The sequence below is a fragment of the Schistocerca piceifrons genome, chromosome 8 (assembly GCF_021461385.2).
Source record: "Schistocerca piceifrons isolate TAMUIC-IGC-003096 chromosome 8, iqSchPice1.1, whole genome shotgun sequence".
Classification (NCBI taxonomy): Eukaryota; Metazoa; Arthropoda; class Insecta; order Orthoptera; family Acrididae; genus Schistocerca; species Schistocerca piceifrons.
The window spans coordinates 466,137,518-466,163,275 of NC_060145.1; the positions used below are offsets into that span (position 1 = coordinate 466,137,518).

A 25,758-nucleotide genomic window follows, 5' to 3' on the forward strand; every position below is an offset into this window, starting at 1 on the left:
CGTTTTCTTTAACCGCAGTGAGCTTAGGGAACTGGACTGTGTTTCTCAGATTATGTCCCTTGTATAACATGACTTTCTTTATAAATGCATCCCCATCAAATCACAAAGAAGTTGTTTCTCACCTTGCGGTTTCTTACTGTAGGCAGTGTGCAATCAAGTCCACTTAAAATGCCAGATCTACAATCCATTCTGGATGCTCTAACTTTCGTTCCTGCACTCCATTTTCCTTCATTCATAAAAGTAGAGTTTGAACAGAAGTCTGTAGCTAAGGGAGAATACACCTAATTTTTGGGTGTATGCATTGATGAGAGACTGAATTGGAAGAAACACTTTGCTGATCTTCTGAAATGTTTCAGTCCAGCCATTATACAATTAGGGTTATTACAAATTTTGGTTATAAAAATATCAATAAATTTTCGTTCACTGCTTTCGTATAGCATCATATTTTGGGGTAATCCATCACTAAGGAAAAAATTATTCGTTACACGAAGCGTAAAACGATAATAGCTGGAGCCCACCCAACATTATCTTTCAGCCACTTATTTAAAGAACTAGGGACATTCACAGTAGCTTCACTATATATACATTCGCTTATGAAAATTGTTATTAACAACCCATCCTTCAAAAGCAAACGTACATAGCTGCAACACTAGGAGAAAGGCTGATCCTCACTGTTGTGGGTTAGATCTATCTTTGGCACAAAAAGGGGTGAAGTCTTTGGTTAATTACTAAATAGCATCAAAAGTCTGACAGATAACCACCCAACATTTAAAAACAAATTAAGAGAGTTTTTGAATGACAACTCCTTCTACTCAATAGATGAATTTTTAGATATAAATTAGTAATAACACAATTATTTTAAAAAGTTAAATTGTGACAGCCAAAGAAACCTGTGTTAAGTTAACACGTTTTACATCGTTACGAAATGCTTCATTCTATGGAACAAGTATTACTCTAATCTAATTCATAACTTCAACAAGAGCGAGTTTTAGATCGAAAACCATTTCTAGCATGCCAATTGACTTAACCAGCGTACATCGCAAGTCTCCATACCCTTCATTCATTTCCATCGATAACTGTTGTAACTGACGGTGGAATAATGCGTGCCAATTTAGGAATTTTAGTGTTCGTGCCACCGATTTCTCTTTAAATTCTTTCTGCGTGTTTCGTAGCAAACTTATGTGACTGCATGATAAATATTGAGAATTCTCATCCCTTTCTTCTGTCATTCCAATTAATTTTTAAAGGCTTATGACGATTGTTCACTAGCCTGCCTCTTTTTGCGAAAATAGCCAGTCGATCTGAGAATGTCCTCTATATCACCAACAAGTAGCGAAGGGTAAACAGCGCTGACACCACGATTCTGCCGAACTGAAGAGTGTTGTCCCGACCAAAGGTGTACACATTCTGTCTTTAAGCTGCCCATGCTTGCCTGTTATCCGGGCAGGCAAGCCGCCGCATTCTGTCAGCAGAACGTGCAGGATGATTTACTCCCATCCGAGTCAAGCTGTGCGCAGCCTAAGTAGCCGAAGGGAGCCATGCTTGTCTGCCCGTCTTTCCGCAGTGCTACACTGTGTAGCATTATTCTGTACGCTTTCACTGTAGTGTTACGAGTAGGGATGGGAAGTTGACGAAAATATCCAAGTATCACAAGACGAGTGTCAATGAAATATACTGTATATTCATTTTGGATCACTGTAGGCCAGAAAATGGTGGATTTTATGTGTCCTTTTTTTCTTTCTCGGCGTTTTTCGGGCTTATTCATTTATCTCGATATGAACGGTTTCTTCTGCACTCTATTTTTACTAGTACTGGCTGTTCTCAATTCGAACCATCATCGGGTCGCCTCTAATACATACCGGGTGTTCAAAAAGTCAGTATAAATTTGAAAACTGAATAAATCACGGAATAATGTAGGTAGAGAGGTACACATTGACACACATGCTTGGAATGACATGGGGCTTTATTAGAACCGAAAAAATTAAAAAATTAAAAAATTTCCGACAGATGGCGCTTCATCTGGTCAGAATAGCAATAATTAGCGTAACAAAGTAAGACAAAACAATGATGATGTTCTTTACAGGAAATTCTCAATATGTCCACCATCATTCATCAACAACAGCTGTAGTCGAGGAATAATGTTGTGAACAGCACTGCAAAGCATGTCCGGAGTTATGGTGAGGCATTGGCGTCGGATGTTGTCTTTCAGCATCCCTAGAGATGTCGGTTGATCACGATACACTTGGGACTTCAGGTAACTCCAAAGCCAATAATCGCACGGACTGAGGTCTGGGGACCTGAGAACCGAAGCATGACGAAAGTGGCGGCTGAGCACACCATCATCACCAAACGACGCGCGCAAGAGATCTTGCACGCGTCTAGCAATATGGGGTGGTTCTAATAAAACCCCATGTCATTCCAAGCATGTGTGTCAATTTTTATCTCTCTATCTACATTATTCCGTGGTTTATTAAGTTTTCAAATTTATGCTGACTTTTTGATCACCCGGTATTTTCTGTAGTAGGGAGAACCATCTCTGAAAGTCAGGGTCCTGTGCGCCTAAGTACATGAAGATGTCTGTCATACTGCAGTATCACAACCCCAACTAAAGAAAGGCTTCGGATGTATGGTTTCTGTAACCTTAGCGTGTTCCAGCCAAATGTGACACCAGATACACGAATTTTAATCACTTTTCCCAGGATGTGTATCGCGGGTTCGCTGAATTCAGCCTAAGTGGCCAAAATAGCTCGTACTAAGTTCCATAAATGTGCGCAGTTCCTCGTTCATATTATCTTCATCTCAAAAAGAACATGTCTGGCAGAAGTTTTTCTTTCATACCAACTTTTCTTCGCACTGCGGTGCATATTACGAGAAAGTAGTTTTTAATATCCACTAGCCATGTTTTTCTCCTATTTCAGTCAATGTTTGTCCTACATTTCAGAAGCCTATATACCCCTAAATGGCCTCAAGTCTTTAACACACATTGCCACATACTTGGCACCCACAAAGTCCTTACCCTCTTTCGAGATATTTATGGAGTGAGGGAACTGCTGGTCAAATTTACAAACACGTCGTAAGATATCCGAGGTTCCCGAATGAATATTTAGGAAGTTTTTACACAGTTTGCATTGCGAGAAACTTACCGATATATTTGAAACTGCTTGTGGTGAAACTGTCTGCTTGTGAAATGTCGTCTCAGTTATGACTGGTTTCGGGATTTCGTTTCAGAGAGGTCACAGTTCCTAGTAATTGACGGAAAGTCATCGAGTAAAACAGAAGCGATTTCCGGCGTTTCCCAAGATAGTGACATAGGCCCTCTGCTGTTCCTTATCTATATGAATGATTTAGGAGACAATCGGAGTAGCCGTCTTAGGTTGTTTGCAGATGATGCTGTCGTTTATCGTCCAGTAAACTCATCAGAAGGTCAAAACAAATTGCAAAGCGATTTAGAAAAGATGTCTGTATGGTACAAAAATTCGCAAATGACCCTAAGTAATTAAAAGTGTGAGGTCATCCACATGAGTGCTAAAAGAAGTCCGTCAAACTTTGGTTACACGATATATCAGTTAAACCTAAAGGCTGTAAATTAACTAAATACCTAGGAATTACAATTACGAACAAATTACTGTTAAAGAAAACAGAGAATGTTGTGTGGAAGGCAGACCAAAGACTGCGTTTTATTGACAGAACATTTAAAAAATGTAACAGATTTACTAAAGAGATTGTCTACACTACGCTTGTCCGTCCTCTTTTGGAGCACTGCTGCGTAGTATGGGATCCTTACCAGATAGGACTGACTGAGCACATCGAGAAAGTTCAAAGAAGAGCAGCACGTTTTTACTATCGCGAAACAGGGGAAAAAGTGTCACGGATATGATACAGTATTTGGGCTGGACACCATTACAACAAAGGCGTTTTTCGTTGCGGTGGAATGTTTTCACGAAATTTCAATTACTAACTTTCTCCTCCGAATGCGAAAATATTTTATCGACGCCGACTACATAGAAAGAAACAATCATCATAATAAGATAAGGGAAATCAGAGATCACTCGGAAAGATATAGGTGTTCGTTTTTTCCGCGCGCTCTTCTGGAATGGAACAATATAAAATTATTGTGAAGGTGGTTAGTTGAACCCTCTACCCGGCACTTAAGTGTGATTTGCGGACTATCCATGAAGATGTAGATGAAGACGCGATAACTTTTCCGCTGCAGGACTTGCGTGAATGGTATATATTCCACAATGCTTAATTTCTTATCACTCTCCGTTAAGTTCATTTTGCTGCTCCCATCGTTGTGATAAAAGAGCTGCTAAGAAACTACCTACACAAACAAATACCGGGCTGGATTGGTGGCGCATCGTGTTGTTAGGTGCCGCAGGCTGAACGCGTCCTGTGAAGCTTGCCAGCCTTGCGAAAATCCAAGATGGTCTACTTTGGACAATTTGCACACCACTGATCCCGACCGAAAAATGCCACACGGAAATATTAAATGAAAGGTAGCGCTGTACCGCACATTTCTGGATAGTAAGTAGGACTGTTGATATGATTAAAAATATCGGAAATCCGACGTATCGACATTAAAAAAAAAGTCATTATGGTCCGCGATATCGAAGGAGAAAATATCGACTTACCTGCCCATAAAAGTACTGGGTGGACATTGTAATAATACTGCCGGTATTTAAGTACGGATTTATTATCAGATTTTTGCACATCAACAAGCTAGCGACCCGCCTACCCTCATTAGAGCAAGAATTGAAAGGAAAGCGATGTACGTTCACACTTGCCGATAATCACTTTTCTGACAATGGTAACTGCATGTAAGTGGCACAATGAAAGGTTTCAGATGAGTCTATCGATTTCGTCACAATACGGATTTGACCGGAACACTGCATGTCTACTTCCCTGTTGTTTTTCATTTCTGCAAACGCCAGCGACCTGGCAGTTGTAGCGTCAGAATTGCGTGGTGAGGCTAAACGTTGCTGTTTCTGTTAGTTTCGCCGAACGCCGATTACGTCAGCATTTCCTATCACACGTCTCCGCCCACTGCAGAGACCAGTCTTGTCATTTAGAGTACTGACATAATTTTTAGCAGCTGTTTCTAAAGAATGTCGATGTGAAGAAATGACACCACATATACTTGGTTCACACAGTAAAAGAGAAAGATTGGACTTGATAGAATCTTAAAAAGTAGCAAGACTTCTTCACATGCTGAAAGCAAAATTGTGTTCCACTAAAACTTGAAAAGAACAGTTTTAAATATTTTCCGAAAATTTTCAAAAAAATATAATATAAAAGAAAAAATATCGATAAGCTGTATTGCCATTTTGATATCGATATATCGAGTAAGAAATGTTGCAGCTGCATATCGATGCCTTCTGCAGAATGGTGATATTTCGATATATCGATACACTACCGACGCACCAGTAGGAACTAGCAAAGCGGACTCATACCGGACCCCGGTCCACGTGGAGCACGGAGGTAGAATAAGGGGAGATGGCGCTACAGAGTTACACTGTACGTTGTTTTGAAGCCAGTGGGCGGGGCCTGCCGCCGTCTTGGATCCCCCAAAACATTAGCAGACGAGTGTTTACAATTGCTTCTTATTCGTTATTTGTGTCGTGTGCACGCGATATTTGTTCTATATAGTAAATGTAACACTGTTTTAGTGAACAACACAGCATAAGGAACGCAACTTCAAACGTTTTTCTGGTCTTAAATCCGTATTCGATACAGTAATACGACACGAAAATATGACGCTTCTGGCCTCAGTATAGTAATTCCTTTTTCTTTATACACTTCGAATAACCGAGAACAGAAGTATGTGCTACGAAAAGCGTGCTTTCGTAATCCATTTCTATTCACTTTCATTGTGTTTGTGTCGATAATTGATAAAGCCAGAACTCCATTTGATAGTTTAGACTTTAGAGGCACTGATTTGTATTCGTTGTATTTTCAAGTCAAATGCAAATTTTAAATATTCAAGTTTGCAAGAAACATGCCATATTTCCTTTGGTGTCCCATAGATGTATGCAGGGATGATATAAACAAGCCAACTGTCATGTCAACAAAGTGAAAGATTCGTTAAATTACGAAGGAAAAGAACTGAATTTAAGATAGTCAAGCACATTGTAGTTTACACATCTGCTTCGTTTTTAAATTGTACCTACCAAGTGACGTTCAGCGTGGCAGATAACAGCAATTTACAGGGTAACACGACAACACAGTGATTAATGTAATGATCTACATAGGCTGGACTTAGATAGGGGACTTTGCTTTAACAAATATGTAACGCTTTAAGTACTTATATTTTAACCACTGTAACAGGTGACCCACACATTTTACTGAAGATTTAATTAACTACATGTAGTTACATTACTTTTATATTACATTATTTCATTTTAAAACATTAATCCCCATTTCCAGGATATTTCTTGTCAGGACTTTTCAGTTACTTGGCAATAACCAAACTATGAAAACCAAGTGTATTGCTCACCTCCAGAGAGCTCTTCGCTTTGAACTAATAGGAAATATAAAGTCAAATCACAGAAATAAAACCATACTGTAAAACTGCATCAGAATTTCAAGTATATGTAAGCAAATAGCGCTTAAATAAGTCCACTTACGATTGAAATGTGATTTGTTTAAACTTCAGACTACAAACAGAACGAGTAGTACACCCATAAGCGACTCAAGCCGGCATTTTTTTATCAAAACACTTCACGACTAAACGAAATCAAACCGCCAGAAGTGAATGTTTTGGGGTGGCTAACATGGCGGATCTTCACTTGTGTCGGCTTCAAGTTTGTGGCGTCATGACAACTCCTCTTTTTACCTCCGTGACGTGGAGTCTGTCACTGACCATCGCAGGGACAGACAGTGTGGTTGCGTTGTGTGTCCGCAGGGGACAGCTGCCGGCTGAAGCAGCTGACGGTGTGCAACTTCGACTTCCTGCTGGCGGCGGTGCAGACGGTGTCGGTGAGCTACCTGCGCTGCGTGCTGGAGCACGTGCGCTGCTACTTGCTGGACCGCGACCTCGAGCTCGTCTACTACACCATCCGCAAGTCCAGCGACGTGCTCACCAGGGACCCGCTGCAGCTGGGCGCCCAGGTCGTCTGCTGGCTGCGACCCGTCGCAGGTGAGACCCCCACCCGTTCTAGAATGGACAGCCACATATTTGTGCCGAAGTGACAGGAGAAAATAGGCACGGACAGCAATAGGCTGTGTCAGCCCTGGAAGCGTCCTCAGATTGGCTAATGGTCAAACAACGAAATCGTTCGTAATTATGGAAATACAATCTGCCTTGAGCAAACGTAAATATTTCTTGTTTCGGTGAACTTTCACCATCGTCAGTGGATTCACTTATTTTTTGTCAAATAACATGTAAAGAAATTATGCGTGATAACAATTTTATAAATGTAGACACCACAGTATCAAAGCTATATGTGTTAACTTAAAAATACTCTGATAAGCCAAAAGATTATGACCACTGCCCACTGTGACGTCGGATGCCGCCTGATGGGGTTGCAGGCACATGACGCAGTGATAAAAGTATTTAACTGGAGCCCACACGGACAAAGGATCATCCTAATGAAGATATGGCCTGCAAATGAGGAAATCCATTGAGATAAGCGGCTCTGACAAAGCACAGATTATTTATTATTACGCAGAGCCTGTGAACGAGTATCTCGGAAATGGAGATACTGGTCGAATGTTCACGAGCTACTGCCGTGAGCGTCTATGGAAAGAAGCAGGACTGTTAAACTACCACTAGGCGCTAAATGGTTGGACGTCCGCGATTCTTCACAGGACGTGGGGTTCGGGGGCTTGTCTGCTCTGGTAAGTAGGATAGACGACGATCTTTGCATCTCTGCCGAGAGAGTTCAGTGCTGGAGCACCCACAAGTGTTTTGGAGCCCATCATCCATCATACATTGCTGAACATGGAGGTCCATGGCAGATCAGCCTTTCGTGTTCATATGATGACCCAACGACGTCATCAACGGGTAATGGACCATAGGAATTTGATCGTCAATCAATGAAAACGTGTCGGCTCTTCAGGATCCCTGATATGCAGAATCAGTTATTTAATTCGTTCCAAAGACGGACAAACAAGCTATTAAGCAGGTGTTCAAAATATTTTGCCTCATCGATGTGTGTATCGTAGCATCACATACTGATGTTTGTGTGGGATGCATTTTTTCTATTAATAATTTTATAAATTTAAATACCATAATCTCGAAATTATAGGTGTTATCATGCAATACAAACCTTCTTGGTCTTTTTATCGTCTGACTACTTTTTCCGTCATTTCACAGTATTCATGAACTTCTCGAGCTGTATTCACTCTTTGGTTCACAGTGCCTTGAGCATTGCAGCTGCTGGGGGCATGTAAACTAGCCTAAAGTTAGCAGACTTACAGTACGATATCCCATTAACATAATACCTGACCTGACCAGTTCAATCACAGTCAAGTCATCCACTCTATTCCTAATTTTACGAGGTGCATTCAAGTTCTACGGCCTCCGATTTTTTTTCTAACTAACTACTCACCCGAAATCGATGAAACTGGCGTTACTTCTCGACGTAATCGCCCTGCAGACGTACACATTTTTCACAACGCTGACGCCATGATTCCATGGCAGCGGCAAAGGCTTCTTTAGGAGTCTGTTTTGACCACTGGAAAATCGCTGAGGCAATAGCAGCACGGCTGGTGAATGTGCGGCCACGGAGAGTGTCTTTCATTGTTGGAAAAAGCCAAAAGTCACTAGGAGCCAGGTCAGGTGAGTAGGGAGCATGAGGAATCACTTCAAAGTTGTTGTCACGAAGAAACTGTTGCGTAACGTTAGCTCGATGTGCGGGTGTGTTGTGTTGGTGAAACAGCACACGCCCAGCCCTTCCCGGACGTTTTTGTTGCAGTGCAGGAAGGAATTTGTTCTTCAAAACATTTCGTAGGATGCACCTGTTACCGTAGTGCCCTTTGGAACGCAATGGGTAAGGATTACGCCCTCGCTGTCCCAGAACATGGACACCATCATTTTTTCAGCACTGGCGGTTGCCTGAAATCTTTTTGGTGGCGGTGAATCTGTGTGCTTCCATTGAGCTGACTGGCGCTTTGTTTCTGGATTGAAAAATGGCATCCACGTCTCATCCATTGTCACAACCGACGAAAAGAAAGTCCCATTCATGCTGTCATTGCGCGTCAACATTGCTTGGCAACATGCCACACGGGCAGCCATGTGGTCGTCTGTCAGCATTTGTGGCACCCACCTTCGCATTTTCAGGTCGTCATGCAGGATTGTGTGCACAGAACCCACAGAACTGCCAACTCTGGAGGCGATCTGTTCAACAGTCATTCGGCGATCCCCCAAAAACAGTTCTCTCCACTTTCTCGATCATGTCGTCAGACCGGCTTGTGCGAGCCCGAGGTTGTTTCGGTTTGTTGTCACATGATGTTCTGCCTTCATTAAACTGTTGCACCCACGAACGCACTTTCGACACATCCTTAACTCCATCACCACGTGTCTCCTTCAACTGTCGATGAATTTCAATTGGTTTCACACCACGCAAATTCAGAAAACGAATGATTGCACGCTGTTCAAGTAAGGAAAACGTCGCCATTTTAAGTATTTAAAACAGTTCTCATTCTCGCCGCTGGCGGTAAAATTCTATCTGCCGTACGGTGCTGCAATCTCTGGGATGTTTTGACAATGAACGCGGCCTCATTTTAAAACAATGCCCATGTTTCTATCTCTTTCCAGTCCGGAGAAAAAAAATCGGAGGCCTTAGAACTTGAATGCACCTTGTACTGCAGCCAGTTTCATTTGCTACAGATTGTTTGTGACTAATGGTCTTAGTATCTTACTGTAACTGTTCACACTTTTATGTGGGCTCCATAATTAACCACACAAAATAGACTTCAGAACTATGTATCACCAAATGTCTATGCAAAGGCCAATTACAGATCGCAAAGCTGAATCCCAAAAAAGTGCCAAAGAGTGCAATGCCACTGGTTCGGTGTGAGAACATATAGGGGTCATTTGATACTGAACCCATGTTAGACAATGTGTGCCAAACGATGTGCTCCAAACACTTGTGCTTGCAGCAACATTGCATTCTGCTGCTAGATCTGCCACAGATCACTGCCTGTCCTGCTTTGCAAAGCAGGTAAGCCCCCAACCTCCAAGTTCTGTGATGAAGTGTAGATGTCCAGAACATTGTAGTGTACATTTTTTCACCACTCTTCAACCAGCTTCCGTACATACCCAGGACAGAAGCTGACCAGCTTCACCATTCCCTATATGCTGATTCCCATTCACTGGACCATTACAATGTGCCATTGTTAGTATAATGCAAGTGTATAGGTAAAAAAATCTACTCATCAAGAGGTGACAGGAGAAAACATACAGAAAAATTAAGAAATGTGAAAGCTTTCAGAGCCAGTGGCTCCTTCTGGCAGAAGGGCCAAAAAGGAAGAAAGAGGGAGGAAGCAAACTGACTGGTGAGGATTGGGAGAATTTGCCTAGAACCCCATGTCAGAGGAGAATTACTGGACAGTCCAGTAAGTCTCCTATGACCCAGTGTTCTTGGCGACTTTTTAGAACTCTGCCCATCTCCTAAAGCCCACAGTGCTTTTCCTTTATCCCTCTTCCTTCCCATTCTACCAGAAAAAGGAGCCACTGGCTCTGAAAGTTTGCACATTTATTTACCCGTTATATGTCTATGTTTTTCCTGTCACCTCTAGGTGAGTAGATTTTATATCAATCCAGTTACATCATATTTTCAAATATTGATTATTTGACCGCTGTCAGTATTACTTATGTCAGAGGATAGCCTCATTTGTACCCAGTATTAATGCTGTAATCTTTCCTCATTTGTATGTGCTCCACTTATCTACTTTCTGTACCACATCTCACGCCTCCAACGCGATCAGGGATCAGTGAATCTCATGGTAGCAGTGGTCATAATGTTTTGGCTCCTCAGTGTGTATGTGAATGGGAATATGGGAGAAGTGTTTAAATTTGTGAATGCTCTTTTCTTCACTCAACTTGCTACAATTATGTAGATAAACACTGTAAAGAGCCGGTGAAAATACAATACACAACATTTAGAAAGCACTGAAATTGTGTTAAGCATAATACTGCCAATCTCTAGTTGTGTATTTAGTTAACAAATAGTGGTGATTTGCAGTCAAATGAGAGTGATTGATAACTGTCCATCTCAATGGCTCCTTTGAAATTTAATTCTCCAGACTGTGAGAACGAAAATGTTAATGCACTTGTGACATTCAATTCCAGTTCACCTACATTTAATAATTATTTTTTTCCACCCACAGATGACAGTGGAGATCTGGTGAGTCATATGATAACTGCAGCCATGGCCTGGTGTGATGGCTACACGGCACCATTACTGGTCCCACTAAATGGTTGGCTTCAACCTCCGTTACCCTTGCAGATTAAAAGTAAGTAGATGACAGGAAATATTACAGCACTTAATTCTGAACATGCATGTGATTGCTTTTCATATTTAACTTATGACTTGCACTTAAATGTAACTATTAATAACATTTCACGTACTGCAATTTATAGATGGGTATAAAACACTAGAAGTTCGGAAGGTAGGAGATGAGATACTGGCAGAAGTAAAGCTGTGAGGGCGGGGCATGAGTCATGCTTGGGTAGCTCAGTTGGTAGAGCACTTGCCCACGAAAGGCAAAGGTCCCGAGTTTGAATCTTGGTCTGGCACACAGTTTTAATCTGCCAGGAAGTTTCATATCACCACACACTCCGCTACAGAGTGAAAATCTCATTCTGGAAACATCCCCCAGGCTGTGGCTAAGCCATGTCTCCGCAATATTCTTTCTTTCAGGAGTGCTAGTTCTGCAAGGTTCGCAGGAGAGCTTCTGTTAAGTTTGGAAGGTAGAACACGAGGTACTGTAGGCGCCCCGGTGGTCCCGGTCGCCTACGGTGGACTGGATGGCCGAGCGGTGACCTCCCAGTTGTCAGAATGCTAGGAAATGGCTGTAGAAGCGTCAGAAAAGCCAAAGAAGCATTATTAATTCATAACACCTTTATTCCTGGCGCGCACAATGTGGCTTGGTGATATCAACGACCTTCCCCGAGTCCTCACTGACTCGTAGCGATGACACCAGATCCGGGCCGCGCAGTCTTGCTAGTGCAGCGCCGCGTACTGTGACGTAGCGGAGGAATATCCTTAACTTCGGCCGCGTGTGGCTGGCGGTGTCCAGCTGGCCGTCCGGCTCGACGGCGGACAGCAGGTGGCTCCGGGTTGGAGTCCCGGTGCTGTCAACGAGAAGCGTTCTCGTAGTACAGAGTGTACTCTATCCCATCCCGTCTTCTTCCCTGCTGCTCCTGGTGGCTCGTCCGCGGTGGACGGGCGGAACGGGCTGCAATCCCCCAGCGTTGTCGGCTCACCCAGTTGAGACGGCGGATGCACAGGGCCTAGGCCCCGCACGATCTCGACGATGGCTCACTGATGTGGTCAGCATTGGTGGCGAGCGAGTCTGCCGCGATGTCTGCTAATCCTGGGTTGATGATTGACAGCGGCAGCAGAGAGGACCAGAGCTGGTACTGTCCCCTCACGTCTGCTGCTGGATGGGCCGCCCTTACTGCAACATCTCCTTAATAAAGATTAACATGTCGATCACTGAGCTGAGTGCTACGCAGCAACCCAGTACACATCTGACTGCAAGTCTAACTGTGAGTGGGAGTGCTTTGTTGCTATCCAAGCTGGCGTAAATAAAGGAAGCACGAGCGACGTCCTGACGTCATGCTCGTTTGTAATGACCGCATTCGTTCCACTTATACTGCTGACTCATCTGTCGTACTCGCCCCTTAGGTGTTCTTGCGACAGAGGTACGTGTTGTTGCGGCAGACTTAAGCGAAGTTGTGAAATGCAGTACAGCTGACGGTATACCTCTGTCTTGCACTCTACGAAATTCTCCGTCTAACACAAACCCGTGTGCTAAGCAATTCTCTCTCGCCTGTTGTGTGTAACCAGGCCATTGCCCCTGCGTGATGACACATTCCATACGTGCGCAATCCTCTTAGCTCTTGCCTAACCTTCTGCCTCTGGCTCTTGCAATAGGCAACGAAAGTTTGACAATATTCCACATTTCTAACTCTTTACTATTCCGTGACACTACACATCCCCTTCCTTTAAGAAAATTCGTCCCGAATTTTACAATTCTGGACTTACTGGTTGTGCACGCCATACTTTGTTATACTCTACAGGTATCTTACAACTACTCCTTCAACACTGTCAAACTTTTCTTATCCGCTAAGAATCTATTTACAGTGAATATTGATTCCAATCTTGTCATTGGTTATCTATTTATATTACGCTCCACTATTCCCAATCCATCCCTTTAGGTATTTGATGTACGATTGTTATTTCAGAATGAGACATCTTTTTCCATATACAAAAGTAAGTTGCACAAATAAACACTAGAACTATGATTATGCTAGTCGTTGACACACCAAATATAATTGTGTTTTGCTTACCTTTCTCCCGATATAGCTGCACGTGCTGCAGTAGTTGATTAACTGAGATCTGCTCTTTTTCTGAGATAATCAGGCTATCTAAAGATTGTAGCAATGTGGGATCCAAGGACTCATTAACAAACGTTAGGTTCTGGTGAGGCAATATATGTGGTGGTTCCTCTGGATAATACAAGATAGGATGTGTCACGTTAATCATTGTTGTACCCGTGAAAGTAGCTGGTAGGTGAAAATGCTTCCCCACTATTTCACATCCAGTGCCATTAATCAATAACCCACTGCCCTGCAGTTCAAGCTTTGATATATCTGTCAATCTACCATTTCTGTAACAAGTGCCAACTACGGTCTCTAGTTCGAACACAGGGTAAATCCAATGTTCCCCATCTTAACTAACGTCCTATGAACCCGTTCTGTTCGTCCATTCGACTGAGGATGAAATGGGCTTGTCCGCAATTTCTTAACTTTCAATAAACGGCATAACTGCTTCATCAGCTCTGACATAAAGTTACTACCTTGATCTGTAATTATAGTATCAGTCACACCATACTTCAGCAACCAGTTATTTGCTAAGGCTTGCGCAACAGTGCTTGCCTTCTGTTCTGCAATAGCTACCATTACCAGGTATCGGGAAAAATGATCTAATATTGTTAATACGTATCGATTTCCCACTTGGGTCTTGTTAAATGCTCTGATTATGTCTAATCCAATGAATGCGAACGGACGATCCGCTTCAGGTAGTCTCTGTAACTGAATTTTCTGATGACTTAAATCTGCTCTCTGCCCACACGGTATACAATTTTGCACATACTGCTCTACATCATTGCGACGTGTCTTCCACCAAAACCTTTCAGCTACCCGTCTATCAGTCATTCTTTTACCACCATGACCCAACAATACATGGTCGTGCGCTTGTTTCAACAATTCTTCCCTCAGCTACTCAGGTACTATGACGTGTAGTCCGCACTTCGTCTTCCTACGAAGCAACCCATCCTGCATTTCAAACTGCGGTTGTGTTCAGAACAATTGACACTCTCTGTCAGTGGCTTGCGCCCTTATCCACTCCTTCTCACTTATGCCCACAACTTGTACAGCTGCTATTTTTCTGCTAAGCGCATCTGCATTCGTATGTTTTACCCCTGGTTTGTGAATGATCTCGTAGTCAAATTCACTTAGTTTCAGTGCCCATCTCGTTAAACGACTTGAATGATCTTTCAACCAAAACAACCACTTCAATGCTGCGTGATCTGTATTCACCTTGAACTTATGCCCATATAAATAACAGCGAAAATACGAGATACCGTAAATCACTGCTAACATTTCTTTCTCTGTAGTTGAATAATTCTTCTCTGCCTTATTTAGGCCACTGGATGTTCCTGTCCATTAACCCTCTGAGAAAGAATACAACCTACAGCAATATTACTAGCATCACAAGATAGTATGAACTCTTGTTCGCAATCAGGAAGTATCAACACTGGGTCTGATGTAAGTATCTGTTTGAGCTTCTCGAATGTCTCCTGACACTGTGCTATCCATTCAAACTTAACATCTTTCTTTAACAATCTCGTTAATGATGTGCAATTTCCCCAAACCCCTTTACATATCGTCTGTAGTAATTACATAAACCGACATATTGCTGAACTTGTTTAGTGATCTGTGGTACTGGAAAACCACGCACAGCCGACGTTAGACGAGGATCCGTTCTTACCCCATCCTGACTGATAATATGCCCAAGATAAGTCACTTGCGTCTGAGCAAACTGACATTTCTCGACATTAAGTGTAAGATTTGCCGCTCTTAGCCTACTAAATAATTCGTTCAGTCGTTCCACATGCTCTTCTATATTACACGAAGAAGTAACAGTATCATTGAGGTATACCATAGCAATCTTCGGTTTCAGTCCCCGAAGCACACCATCTAACAGACGCTGGAAAGTAGCAGGAGCGTTTTTCAACCCAAATGGCATTCTGCGATACTGAAAGTGACTAAGGCTTGTTGTAAAGGTCATCTTCGGTCTGTCCTTGGGACTTACTTCTATCTGATGGTATCCACTCTTTAGATCTAGTGTCGAAAAATATTTACACCGACCTAGGTTGTCCACTGTTTCCATGATGTTTGGTATTGGATACGCATCTGTTACAGTTCGTGCGTTCAAAAAACGATAGTCACAACAAAACCTATACTTTTTAGTACCGTCCAATGACTTCTTAGGAACTACCACTATGTTGGCAGACCACGGGCTTTCACTGTTCTCTATAATACCGTCCCTCAGCTGTTGATTAATAAATTCTTCCACTAGTGGTTGTAGGTGTTTCATTATCTTGTATGGTTTTCTGTAGACTGGCGGACTATCGCCAGTCGGTATACGGTGCTGTGTAATAGGAGTTCCTGGTAATGGAGCTTCTGAATTAAACAGATCTAAGTACTCTAATAGCAAAGCTTCCATAGCTTTCCGATCACCATTCTCCAAATGACGAATCTTATCACGTAGTACAGATGCCTTGACGGTTTGCTTGACGTTTTAATCACCATGAGATTCACCTATATCCTCATCGTTGAGTATTTCGAAACTCGCTACCATTAAACCCTGTGGGAGATCCACTTCATCTGCCCCAAAATTATCTACACTGACCGGAATCATCAGTTCCCCATTTATATCCGTTGCGTGCGCAACACTCCTTCTAATAAAACAATGCATTTCATCCAGTGCTTCATTGCTCTGCAGTGGCTCCACCACACATAGTCTCTGCTGTGGTACAGCGGTATCTACTGACAACCAAACTAACTTCCCTGTACCCGAAGGCACTTTGACGTGCATAATCATCTTTAATGCCCTTGTACCCGGTTCAATTGGTGACATCTTAGCAACGGATGCACCTCGTGACATAGAAACATTTACAGCTGTTGTACCCATTGAAAACAAGTTTCCACTAAGTTCAACTGTACGCTGTGAAAGATTAATTTTGGCATGGTGTTTATCGAGGAAGTCCAGTCTGAGAATCACAGAATACCCTTTTCCCACAGTTGGCAACACTTCCATTTGCTCTCCGAACTCTACAGTTCCAATCTTAAAAACGAGCTGTGTTGTACCCAATGATTGCAACTCATTATTCCCTACTCCATGTAATCTATACCTAGGAGTACCTAGTCTTCCCCTACCCATAAGGTCTAGACTAGCAACAGATACATGTGCCCCTGTATCAATCAAAAACTTACATCTGTTATTCCTTGCAACACCCATCAAGCAACAATCCGTCTCTGTACTAGTTTTCACAGTACTTCTGCTTACCGGGAATGTCTTCTGACGGATAAAACACTCCCGTTTAACGCTTTTTCCTGTTTATTCCCGTTACCATTCTGCTTACTACGACACTCATTCGCCTTGTGACCATAGCGTTTACACTCATAGCACTGCGGCTGTCTGCACTGAGCCTTCACGTGACCTTCCCTCCCACAACGGTAACAATTCCTCTCCGACGCAAAGATGCGTTTATCATTGCGAACCCTTGTTGCAATATCTATCTCCTGCAGATGCATTGCAATATGCAGTGCTGCAGCTAAATCCCCAGGATTCTCCATCCTAACCCCACAAGAAAATTCTGCAGGAATTCCCCTGAGGAATACATCGAGGGCTCTGTTTTCTGCCTCTCGTAGTAATACACGATCCGCATCAGGATTACCCGATAATTCATAGGTCTTCCAATTAATTTTCCGAATCCTATCTGAAAAAGACCTTCCGTGTCAAATTAGCTAACTTCTCCCTAAAAAATCTTACACTACCAATTGCTCATTGCAGCTGTTGCCAAAACATCGTTAATGAATGCTATGACATCCTCGGTTGTTTTACCCGAGAAAGGCATTATCAGGTTAGCTACTGAATGATATATTGCAAGGTTGGACATTGCTACTGACTTGCACTCACTTGAACCCATTTGCGACTCTTTCGCCGAATGCAGGGTCTCCATTTGCATCATTAATTCTACATGACGTAACTTATGCTGCGCATTCTCTTCTAGCAATTTTGAGACTTGCTCCATCAGAGCAGCTATACTCACTTCAGTACTAACGGATCTTGTTTCTGACATGATTTGTGCAAATTACCAACAACTTACTCTATACTGAATTTACTCTTCAGAACAATAACTACACTAGCTACCCAACTCCTTTGTCACAGTTGAGCACTACACGCAAGAAGACAAACAAGACTCACAATGCACAACTAAACAAAATTAATCCTTCCACCTTGTTATTGCCCAGCGACACTCTCTACAATTGTGCGCTGCGTGACCAAACCATTTACAAATTGAACGTTCTACTGGTACAAATTTCGTGCATGGCTCCCCATACCCCGTTAAATTACACACAGTACATCTGACCGGTACCAAGTACGTTTCCCAATTGTTTCCCTTTAAACTCAGATAAATCTGCTGTTCCTACAGGTCTCACAAAGTGCACTCCTAACAAAGAACGTGCATCCATAGTTATTAACAAAAAATCACCTCGTGCACTTACCACTACACCAAATCTGAAGGCGGTTGGCGCGAGTACTTTTGACCCCAAATATGTAGGAAGTGGGTGGGACCACTTCTGACACCAAATCTGTAGGCAGTGGGCGCGACCACGTCTGACACCAAATCTGTAGGCAGTGGAAGCGACCACTTCTGACACCAAATCTGTAGGCGCCCCGGTGGTCCCGGTCGCCTACGGTGGACTGGATGGCCGAGCGGTGACCTCCCAGTTGTCAGGATGCTAGGAAATGGCTGTAGAAGCGTCAGAAACGCCAAAGAAACATTATTAATTCATAACACCTTTATTCCTGCCGAGTACAATGTGGCTTGGTGATATCAACGACCTTCCCCGAGTCCTCGCTGACTCGTAGCGATGACACCAGATTTGGGCCGCGCAGTCTTGCTAGTGCAGCGCCGCGTGCTGTGACGTAGCGGAGGAGTGTCCTTAACTTTGGCTGCGTGTGGCTGGCGGCATCCGGCTGGCCGGCCGGCTCGACGGCGGACAGCAGGTGGCTCCGGGCTGGAGTCCCGGTGCTGTTGGCACGAGAAGTGTTCTCGTAGTGCGGAGTGTACTCTATCCCACCCTGTCTTCTTCCCTGCTCCTCCTGGTGGCTCGTCCGTGGTAGACGGGCGGAACGGGCTGCAATCCCCCAGCGTTGTCGGCTCAACCGGTTGTGACGGCGGATGCACAGGGCCTAGGCCCCGCACGGTCTCGACGACGGCTCACTGATGTGGTCAGCATTGGCGGCGAGCGAATCTGCCGCGATGTCCGCTAATCCTGGGTTGATGATTCACAGTGGCAGCAGAGAGGACCAGAGCTGGTACTGTCCCCTCTCGTCTGCTGCTGAATGGGCTGCTCTTACTACAACATCTCCTTCATAAAGATTAACATGTCGATCACTGAGCTGAGTGCTACGCAGCAACCCAGTACACATCTGACTGCAAGTCTAACTGTGAGTGGGAGTGCTTTGTTGCTACCAAGCTGGCATATATAAAGGAAGCACGAGCGACGTCCTGACGTCATGCTTGTTTGTAATGACCGCATTTGTTCCACTTACACTGCTGACTCATCTGTCATGCTCGCCCCTTAGGTGTTCTTGTGACAGAGGTACGTGTTGTTGCGGCAGACTTAAGTGAAGTTGTGAAATGCAGTACAGCTGACGGTATACCTCTGTCTTGCACTCTACGAAAGCCTCCGTCTAACACAAACCCTCATGCTAAGCAATTCTCTCTCAAGTGTTGTGTGTAACCAGGCCATTGCCCCTGCGTGACGACACACTCCATATGTGCACAATCCTCTTAGTTCTTGCCTAACCTACTGCCTCTGGCTCTTGCAATAGGCAACGAAACTTTGACAATATTCCATGTTTCCAACTCTTTACTATTCTGCGACACTACAGTACTGGCAGAAGTAAAGCTGTGAGGACGGGGCGTTAGTCTTGCTTGGGTAGCTCAGTTGGTAGAGCACTTACCCGCGAAAGGAAAAGGTCCCGAGTTTGAGTCTCGGTCTGGCACACAGTTTTAATCTGCCAGGAAGTTTCATTTCACATATGTAGTATTTGCTGCCATATCTTGCAGCTTTACTTTTATCATTGGAATCATTTTATGTGGAATACTACTTACATCAAATTTCGTGATGATACTGGCGGCTCTGCCACCTGGCATTGTGTTAGCCCAAGATGACCTCTATTGGCTGCAGTGCACATTAACTGCAACTATGGCTTCGGTACATTTGGTTTATGTCTTTGCAAGTTGAAAGTTATTGCGCCTGGTATACCATATGCATTTCTTGATGTATGGCATTTACAACTGCCTTTTGAGCGTCTGTAATTGCATATGGCATGTACATTTTAGCCTTTTTTGACAGCTTTGATTTTTTTATTATTTTTGTGCATTTGTGAACCTTGCAGTTGTGTATACTACCATTGTATTATAAAAAGAGTTTATAATCCCAAATTTTAATTGCTGACCGGCCACCAGAAGATGAGCTGGGCCTGAAACATGTTGTGAATGTGGAAATAAGACAACCTCCAGAAAACAGCTATGAGTTTTTTTTCAGCAAACAACAAGCATTTTCAGAGTCATTTTTATCACTGTAGACCACTGGTTAGAACAGTTCTTGTTCAGTGACAAACTTCCGCTAAGAGATAAAGTTCCTTTGAGTTATTCTATTTGAGAAAAGGTTTTCCTAAAGAAAGATCGTGGAATTGCAGTTGGGGTTACAGGAAATACTTCCAGCATCAATTAAGATTCTCCTTCGTTATGGAACATGAGAATGTGGTAATGCAAGGTAATAACGTGTATCAAATTGTACTACCAAGAGGAAAAGTAAAAGTATAAATTAAAGAGAACAGAATATTATCTATTTAATGGTAAAGACGAGGGTTGGGGGAGGATGTATGGGAAGTTGTGGAGCAAGTAGTATGTTAAAATATGTTTACCTATTGTCCAAAATGCTTGAATTATATATAAAATAGGTGCCTTTGGGTAGTAAAAATGCTAAATTACAGAATAAAAAATATCACTGGGATGATGATATTGCTCTAAATGTACATAATATTGTACATATGTTCTCATACTAAATTTATATAATATAATACTCAATGAAGTAGATAAGTTTCTGAGCCATTTTTTTTCATCCTTGTCATTAAACTCATCTACTGATGACTGTTGAGCTATACTCAAGACAGTGAAAGAAGATGCCTGACAGCTCGCAGCACTGTTACCGGCTTTCAGCTGTGAAGTGCTAATGGCTGCAGGCTAAAACAGCAGCTGTCTACAGAGCTGCGACAACACTGAGGTGTTGCCATAGAGATGTTTACAAAATCATGTTATGTTATTGGTTGAGGTAGGCATGTGAATCTGCTGCAGCCAGCCCACATCAACTGTCAGCCTGTTCAACTTATGCTGACGTAATTACTGTTGAATACATTGTGGGAGCAGACAGTGATACAGCCATGTTAAAAGGCTTTATTCTAGCTTCACTGTTAAAGTTTATGGGCATCTAATATAACCTTGTGTGTGTGTGTGTGTGTGTGTGTGTGTGTGTGTGTGTGTGTGTGTGTGTGTTTGAGAGAGAGAGAGATTGAGACTTGCCAAAAAGCTGGTGACAAGACTTAGTGTTTTTATTATGATGTGCAAACATCAGTGTTACACCATCCTCCTTATTCTCATGGTTTGTCACCATCAGAGTACTTCCTCTTACCAAAACTAAAAATACATCTGGATGACTTGCATTTCAACTTGTCTGAGAAGATCCAGAAGGCTATGACTGACAAACTCGAGGCAGTTCTGAAAGACGATTTTAAACATTTTTACTTAGTTATGGGATGTATGTATAGCCACCTCAGTTGTGCAGTGGAGGTGGCTATACATATATCCTGTAGTTAAATCTGAAAGAATAGTTATCTGAGGACACAGAGAGATTAAAAAATGATAAGCACTGAATCATGGTTAATATATCCTCTTTTGTGTATTTAGCCAGAACTTGTAAATTTTTGATCACTGAGCTCTTTTTGTCTCAGTATGGGAACTTATGGATTTCAGTGTGTAATTATGTACTCAGTATTATCACTTTTGATTAATATTACAATACAGTGAAATAAACTTTGCAGGCCTGCATTGTCCAGCTGGTGTAAAGCTGCTAGAGCCAACACCGTCTGGCCAGCACTTGGTAGTTGTCCCACACAACGGAGACCCACAGCTGTGGCATGTCATGTCAAACACACTCACCCACACTTTCAAAGGTAAGTTACCATTTAGTATATTCAGCTCCACTTCTCACTTGTTTTTATCACATTACACTTCTAATTTCTTAAATTAAAATATGTCCAGCATTTGAAATCATGTTATATCTTTAATTTGGCACTCTTTTGTATGTAATGGAAAAGTGTAAATTAATATTAAAGTAAATACTTGCTATTTTTTGGAAAGATTCTGTGCATTGCAATGTGCTGGTCAAGCATGAGACACTCAAAAATCTCATATCAGGATGTAAGACTTTTATCACTTGTTCACCAGCTCAAGATGAAAAGTTTTTAACTGCAGGGTGTCATAGCCACATAGTGAGAAACAATTTTTTTTCTGCTTGAGTACTTCCTGGAGCTCAGTATTAAAATTTAGATCTGCTACATATTTTTCTATTTGATGTCAAAACAAATATATAAAAAGTAACTGACTGATTTAATTATAGTTGCCTTTCGGTATGTTTTCCATGCATTTGGCTTCTTCAGTATGTTCAATACATAAAACAATACAATTGTTATTATTTCATGTAAGTGTGCATGGACAAAACAAGTAGACACATATGCTAAAATAACAATACAGTAACTATCTACACAATCTACCATACATAATTATAGTTTAATTTGTGTGCACATATTCAAAACAATGTAAAGGTCCCGAGTTCGACTCTCGGTCGGGCACACAGTTTCTGCCAGGAAGTTTCAATGTAAATAATATTTGCTGATACAATACTGTCACACATTGCATATCTTGTGTGTCACTGTTAAGAAACTCATCAACTGAGTAGTATGATGTACATTTGAACCACACTTCAATGACATGCTTAAAATTATTCAGGATGGGTTGCTTTGGTTGGCTGAGGAGGCAGGATGTGCAACATAGTGTAATACATTCATGTTCAGAAAAAACAGACCACCTGGAATGACTGGAAATAGGACTTTCATATTCACAGGACATGTTCTGTAGAAATGATTAGCATTTGGACCACATCAGCCCGCGGGTTCAAGGTCAATATTGATATCACAGCGCAACTCCACCTAGCGGTAAAATGTGCCTGCAGCTCTCATTGTCACTATAAACTGAAGGTATTGTAGCTGCATTATTTAAGCAGACATGCAGATTCATGTGCGAACCACACCGTCAAATCACTGACTTTGAAAGAGGGTGCATTTTGACATAGAAGAATGTGATACATCCATCAGGGAAATTGCTCCTCACATGGGATGAAGTGTTTCGGCAGCACAACGAGTGTGTGCAGGATGATTCCCAGAAAGCCACAGAACATGACAAGATGGGTCAGGTTGCACAAGCCAGACCACCGCCCGAGAAGATCGACACCTCATCAAGTGGCACTGCAGGATAGATCTGCATCCTCCTCAGCTCTGGAACAACAGTGGAACAGTATAACACATCGTACACTGTCAGGAGTGATGGTCTACTGCTGTTGCTGTTTATTATGGCATGGGTTTCATGTACGTTGTCCACTTCTCCAACTACCTTTGACAAATTTGGAGAAACTTGCTAAACAGCAACAGTGTCACTAGGGACTGGAATAGCATCAGGTAGAGTTTTTGGACAGGTCCAGGTTCTGTTTGTTTGAAAATGATGGCTGCATTTTGGTCTGTCACAGACAGTGAGAGTGGCATCACAGTGATTACATTCCCACAAGACACACAGCACCAGCTTGAGGTCTTATGGTGTGGAGTGCTACTGGGTACAACCACAACTCACAGTTGGTGCGTGTCAAAGGCACTGTGATCAGTGTGACCTACCTGAATCACATCCTGTAACCCGTACTATACCCTTTCTGAACAACACCCCAGACATCATTTTTCAGCAAGACAATGCACAATCACATGCTTCTGCATGAAAATGTACCTTCTTGGTGTCACAGGATGTCAGCATTTCACCCTGACATGCCAGATCACCAGTCTTGTCACCAACCAAAAATTTGTGGAATATGGTGAAACGACAGGTGCAGTGTTGTGACCTAATGCCAACCACCACAGGTGAACTATGGAACAAGGTGAATGTAGGTCGGATGGCTATAACACAGGATGCCATTTGTACCTTACATGCATTCGATGTCATGATGCATGGAACAATTATTGGGACTCATGCCAGATTCTGTGCCTACTTGGCTACAGAACACACGCTGAACTGAGGTGACTGAAATGGTACCCAATTCTGGAGAACATAGTAATGTACATGTCTTGTGAATATGAACTTCATATCTGTAGTCATACAAAGTGTTATGTTTTTTTCTGAACATAAGTGTACAAAAGTGAAAAAAAATGGCACTGAAAAACTAAAAGTTGCAAATGTATGTAATAGCTTACATATTATAGTCTTGAAATACTGACTGTTCCAAAATGAAACTGTCACTCAAGGTAACAGAGATATACTTGAAGTAACATTCTACATATACATATCCCTCACAGAAATACTAATAATGATGCTTAACATACACTGAATAAATATGTCGATTATATGATATATCAGACAAACACGTGAGTATGTATATATGTATGTATTCACAAAACTAATCAATTTTTAAAATATAATTTAATTGGATGGATAAAAAATCTACTCACCAAGTGGCAGCAGTAGAACACACATACAAATGGTATTTAAATTTGCAAGCTTTGGGAAACCATTAGCAATTGGTAGGCTAGTAAAGAAGAAGTGAAAAAAATGAGGAAGACTAAATGTGCAAATAGAAGACTGAATGCAAAATGGCCAAAACTAGAAGGTGGTGTATTGAAATGAATTGAAAGACATGGTCAAAGTTGCATTGGAATTAATTCAAAAATTATTCAAGTACACCCTCATATGCTAGTGCTACAGTGGAACTTAACAGTTTCTAAGGGTGGTGTTCATGAAGTACCATTGACTTAGCATGCAAACCAAAACCAAAATATCTCAGAAAATGGCACAAGAGTATGAAGTGAATGTATTACCTTTACATCGCTTTATTATTCGTCATCAAATGATGGAAAAACCAGAATGGATTGCAGCAATCAACAAGTGGTCTGTCTGCATGGATGGCCATTGACAAACTGTGGCCAAGAAACAGCTGGAGCATCCTGTTGCTGAGCATGCCGCCGAACACGACATTCTTCATTTCAGTGACTGCTTCACAAGCTGTGCCATATGTATCCTTCCCACCAACACCAGCTCTTCTGAATGCGCAGGTGGGGAGTCTCCGTGCAGTATATCCTATGTTCTCATTACTCTCCTGGCCTCAGCTTTCATTAATCATTGTCCTTACCCATCTAGCCCCTTCTCTCTTCCCAGTCCAGTGCTATACAGCCCTCTATTCCATCCTCACACCCAGTATTTTTACCTCTCTCCTTTTCCACTACCTCCTCTATCTCTGCCTCCCGACAGCAACTAGCTGCCCTACCTCCTCTCCACCTTCCTCCTGCACACTCCCACTAGCAGAACTTTACGACCTCTCACTCCTACCCTGCTATCCCTCCCTCTCCCTGCCCCAGCCTTCTCCTTACCCTCCCCGGATCACCTCTCCCATCATGTGCTGCTACTCATAGTCTGGCTTCAGCTGCCAGTGACTTTACTTTGGTCATGGGTGTGTGTGTGTGTGTGTGTGTGTGTGTGTGTGTGTGTGTGTGTGTGTGTGTGTGTGTGTGTTTTGTCTATTTTTGACAAAGACCTTGTTGACCAAAAGCTCATTTTGTGACAGCCTTTTTGTTGCACCTACCTGCAAGTCAGCATCTCCACTGTATTGTTATTATTCCACATTTAAAGAAAACCATTTGATGTGCCGAGTAACAGAACTGTTGCCATGAAATGTGCTAAAGCTGTAACTGTAAAATAAGTGGACATGAAAAAATGCACTACACTGTTGTCCTTTCGTGTTGTGCCGATGGTACTAAACTTAATCCATTGGTCATTTTCAATATTGCCCAGAACTTCTGAAATACTGTCAGGTGGTGTTGTTCACGTACACGACAAGGGTTGGATGAACGAGGC

General features: G+C 42.5%; 1 protein-coding gene across 1 annotated transcript in view; it reads left to right on the forward strand.

Annotated features, from left to right (window-relative positions):
* Positions 1-25,758, forward strand: part of LOC124712462 (protein qui-1) — a 1,341,285-nt gene that overhangs the window by 1,122,613 nt on the left and 192,914 nt on the right. The window contains exons 16-18 of the mRNA XM_047242758.1: positions 6,902-7,135; positions 11,332-11,457; positions 21,636-21,767. Of these exons, the coding sequence (XP_047098714.1) occupies positions 6,902-7,135; positions 11,332-11,457; positions 21,636-21,767 (492 nt within the window). The remainder of the gene's footprint in view (positions 1-6,901; positions 7,136-11,331; positions 11,458-21,635; positions 21,768-25,758) is intronic.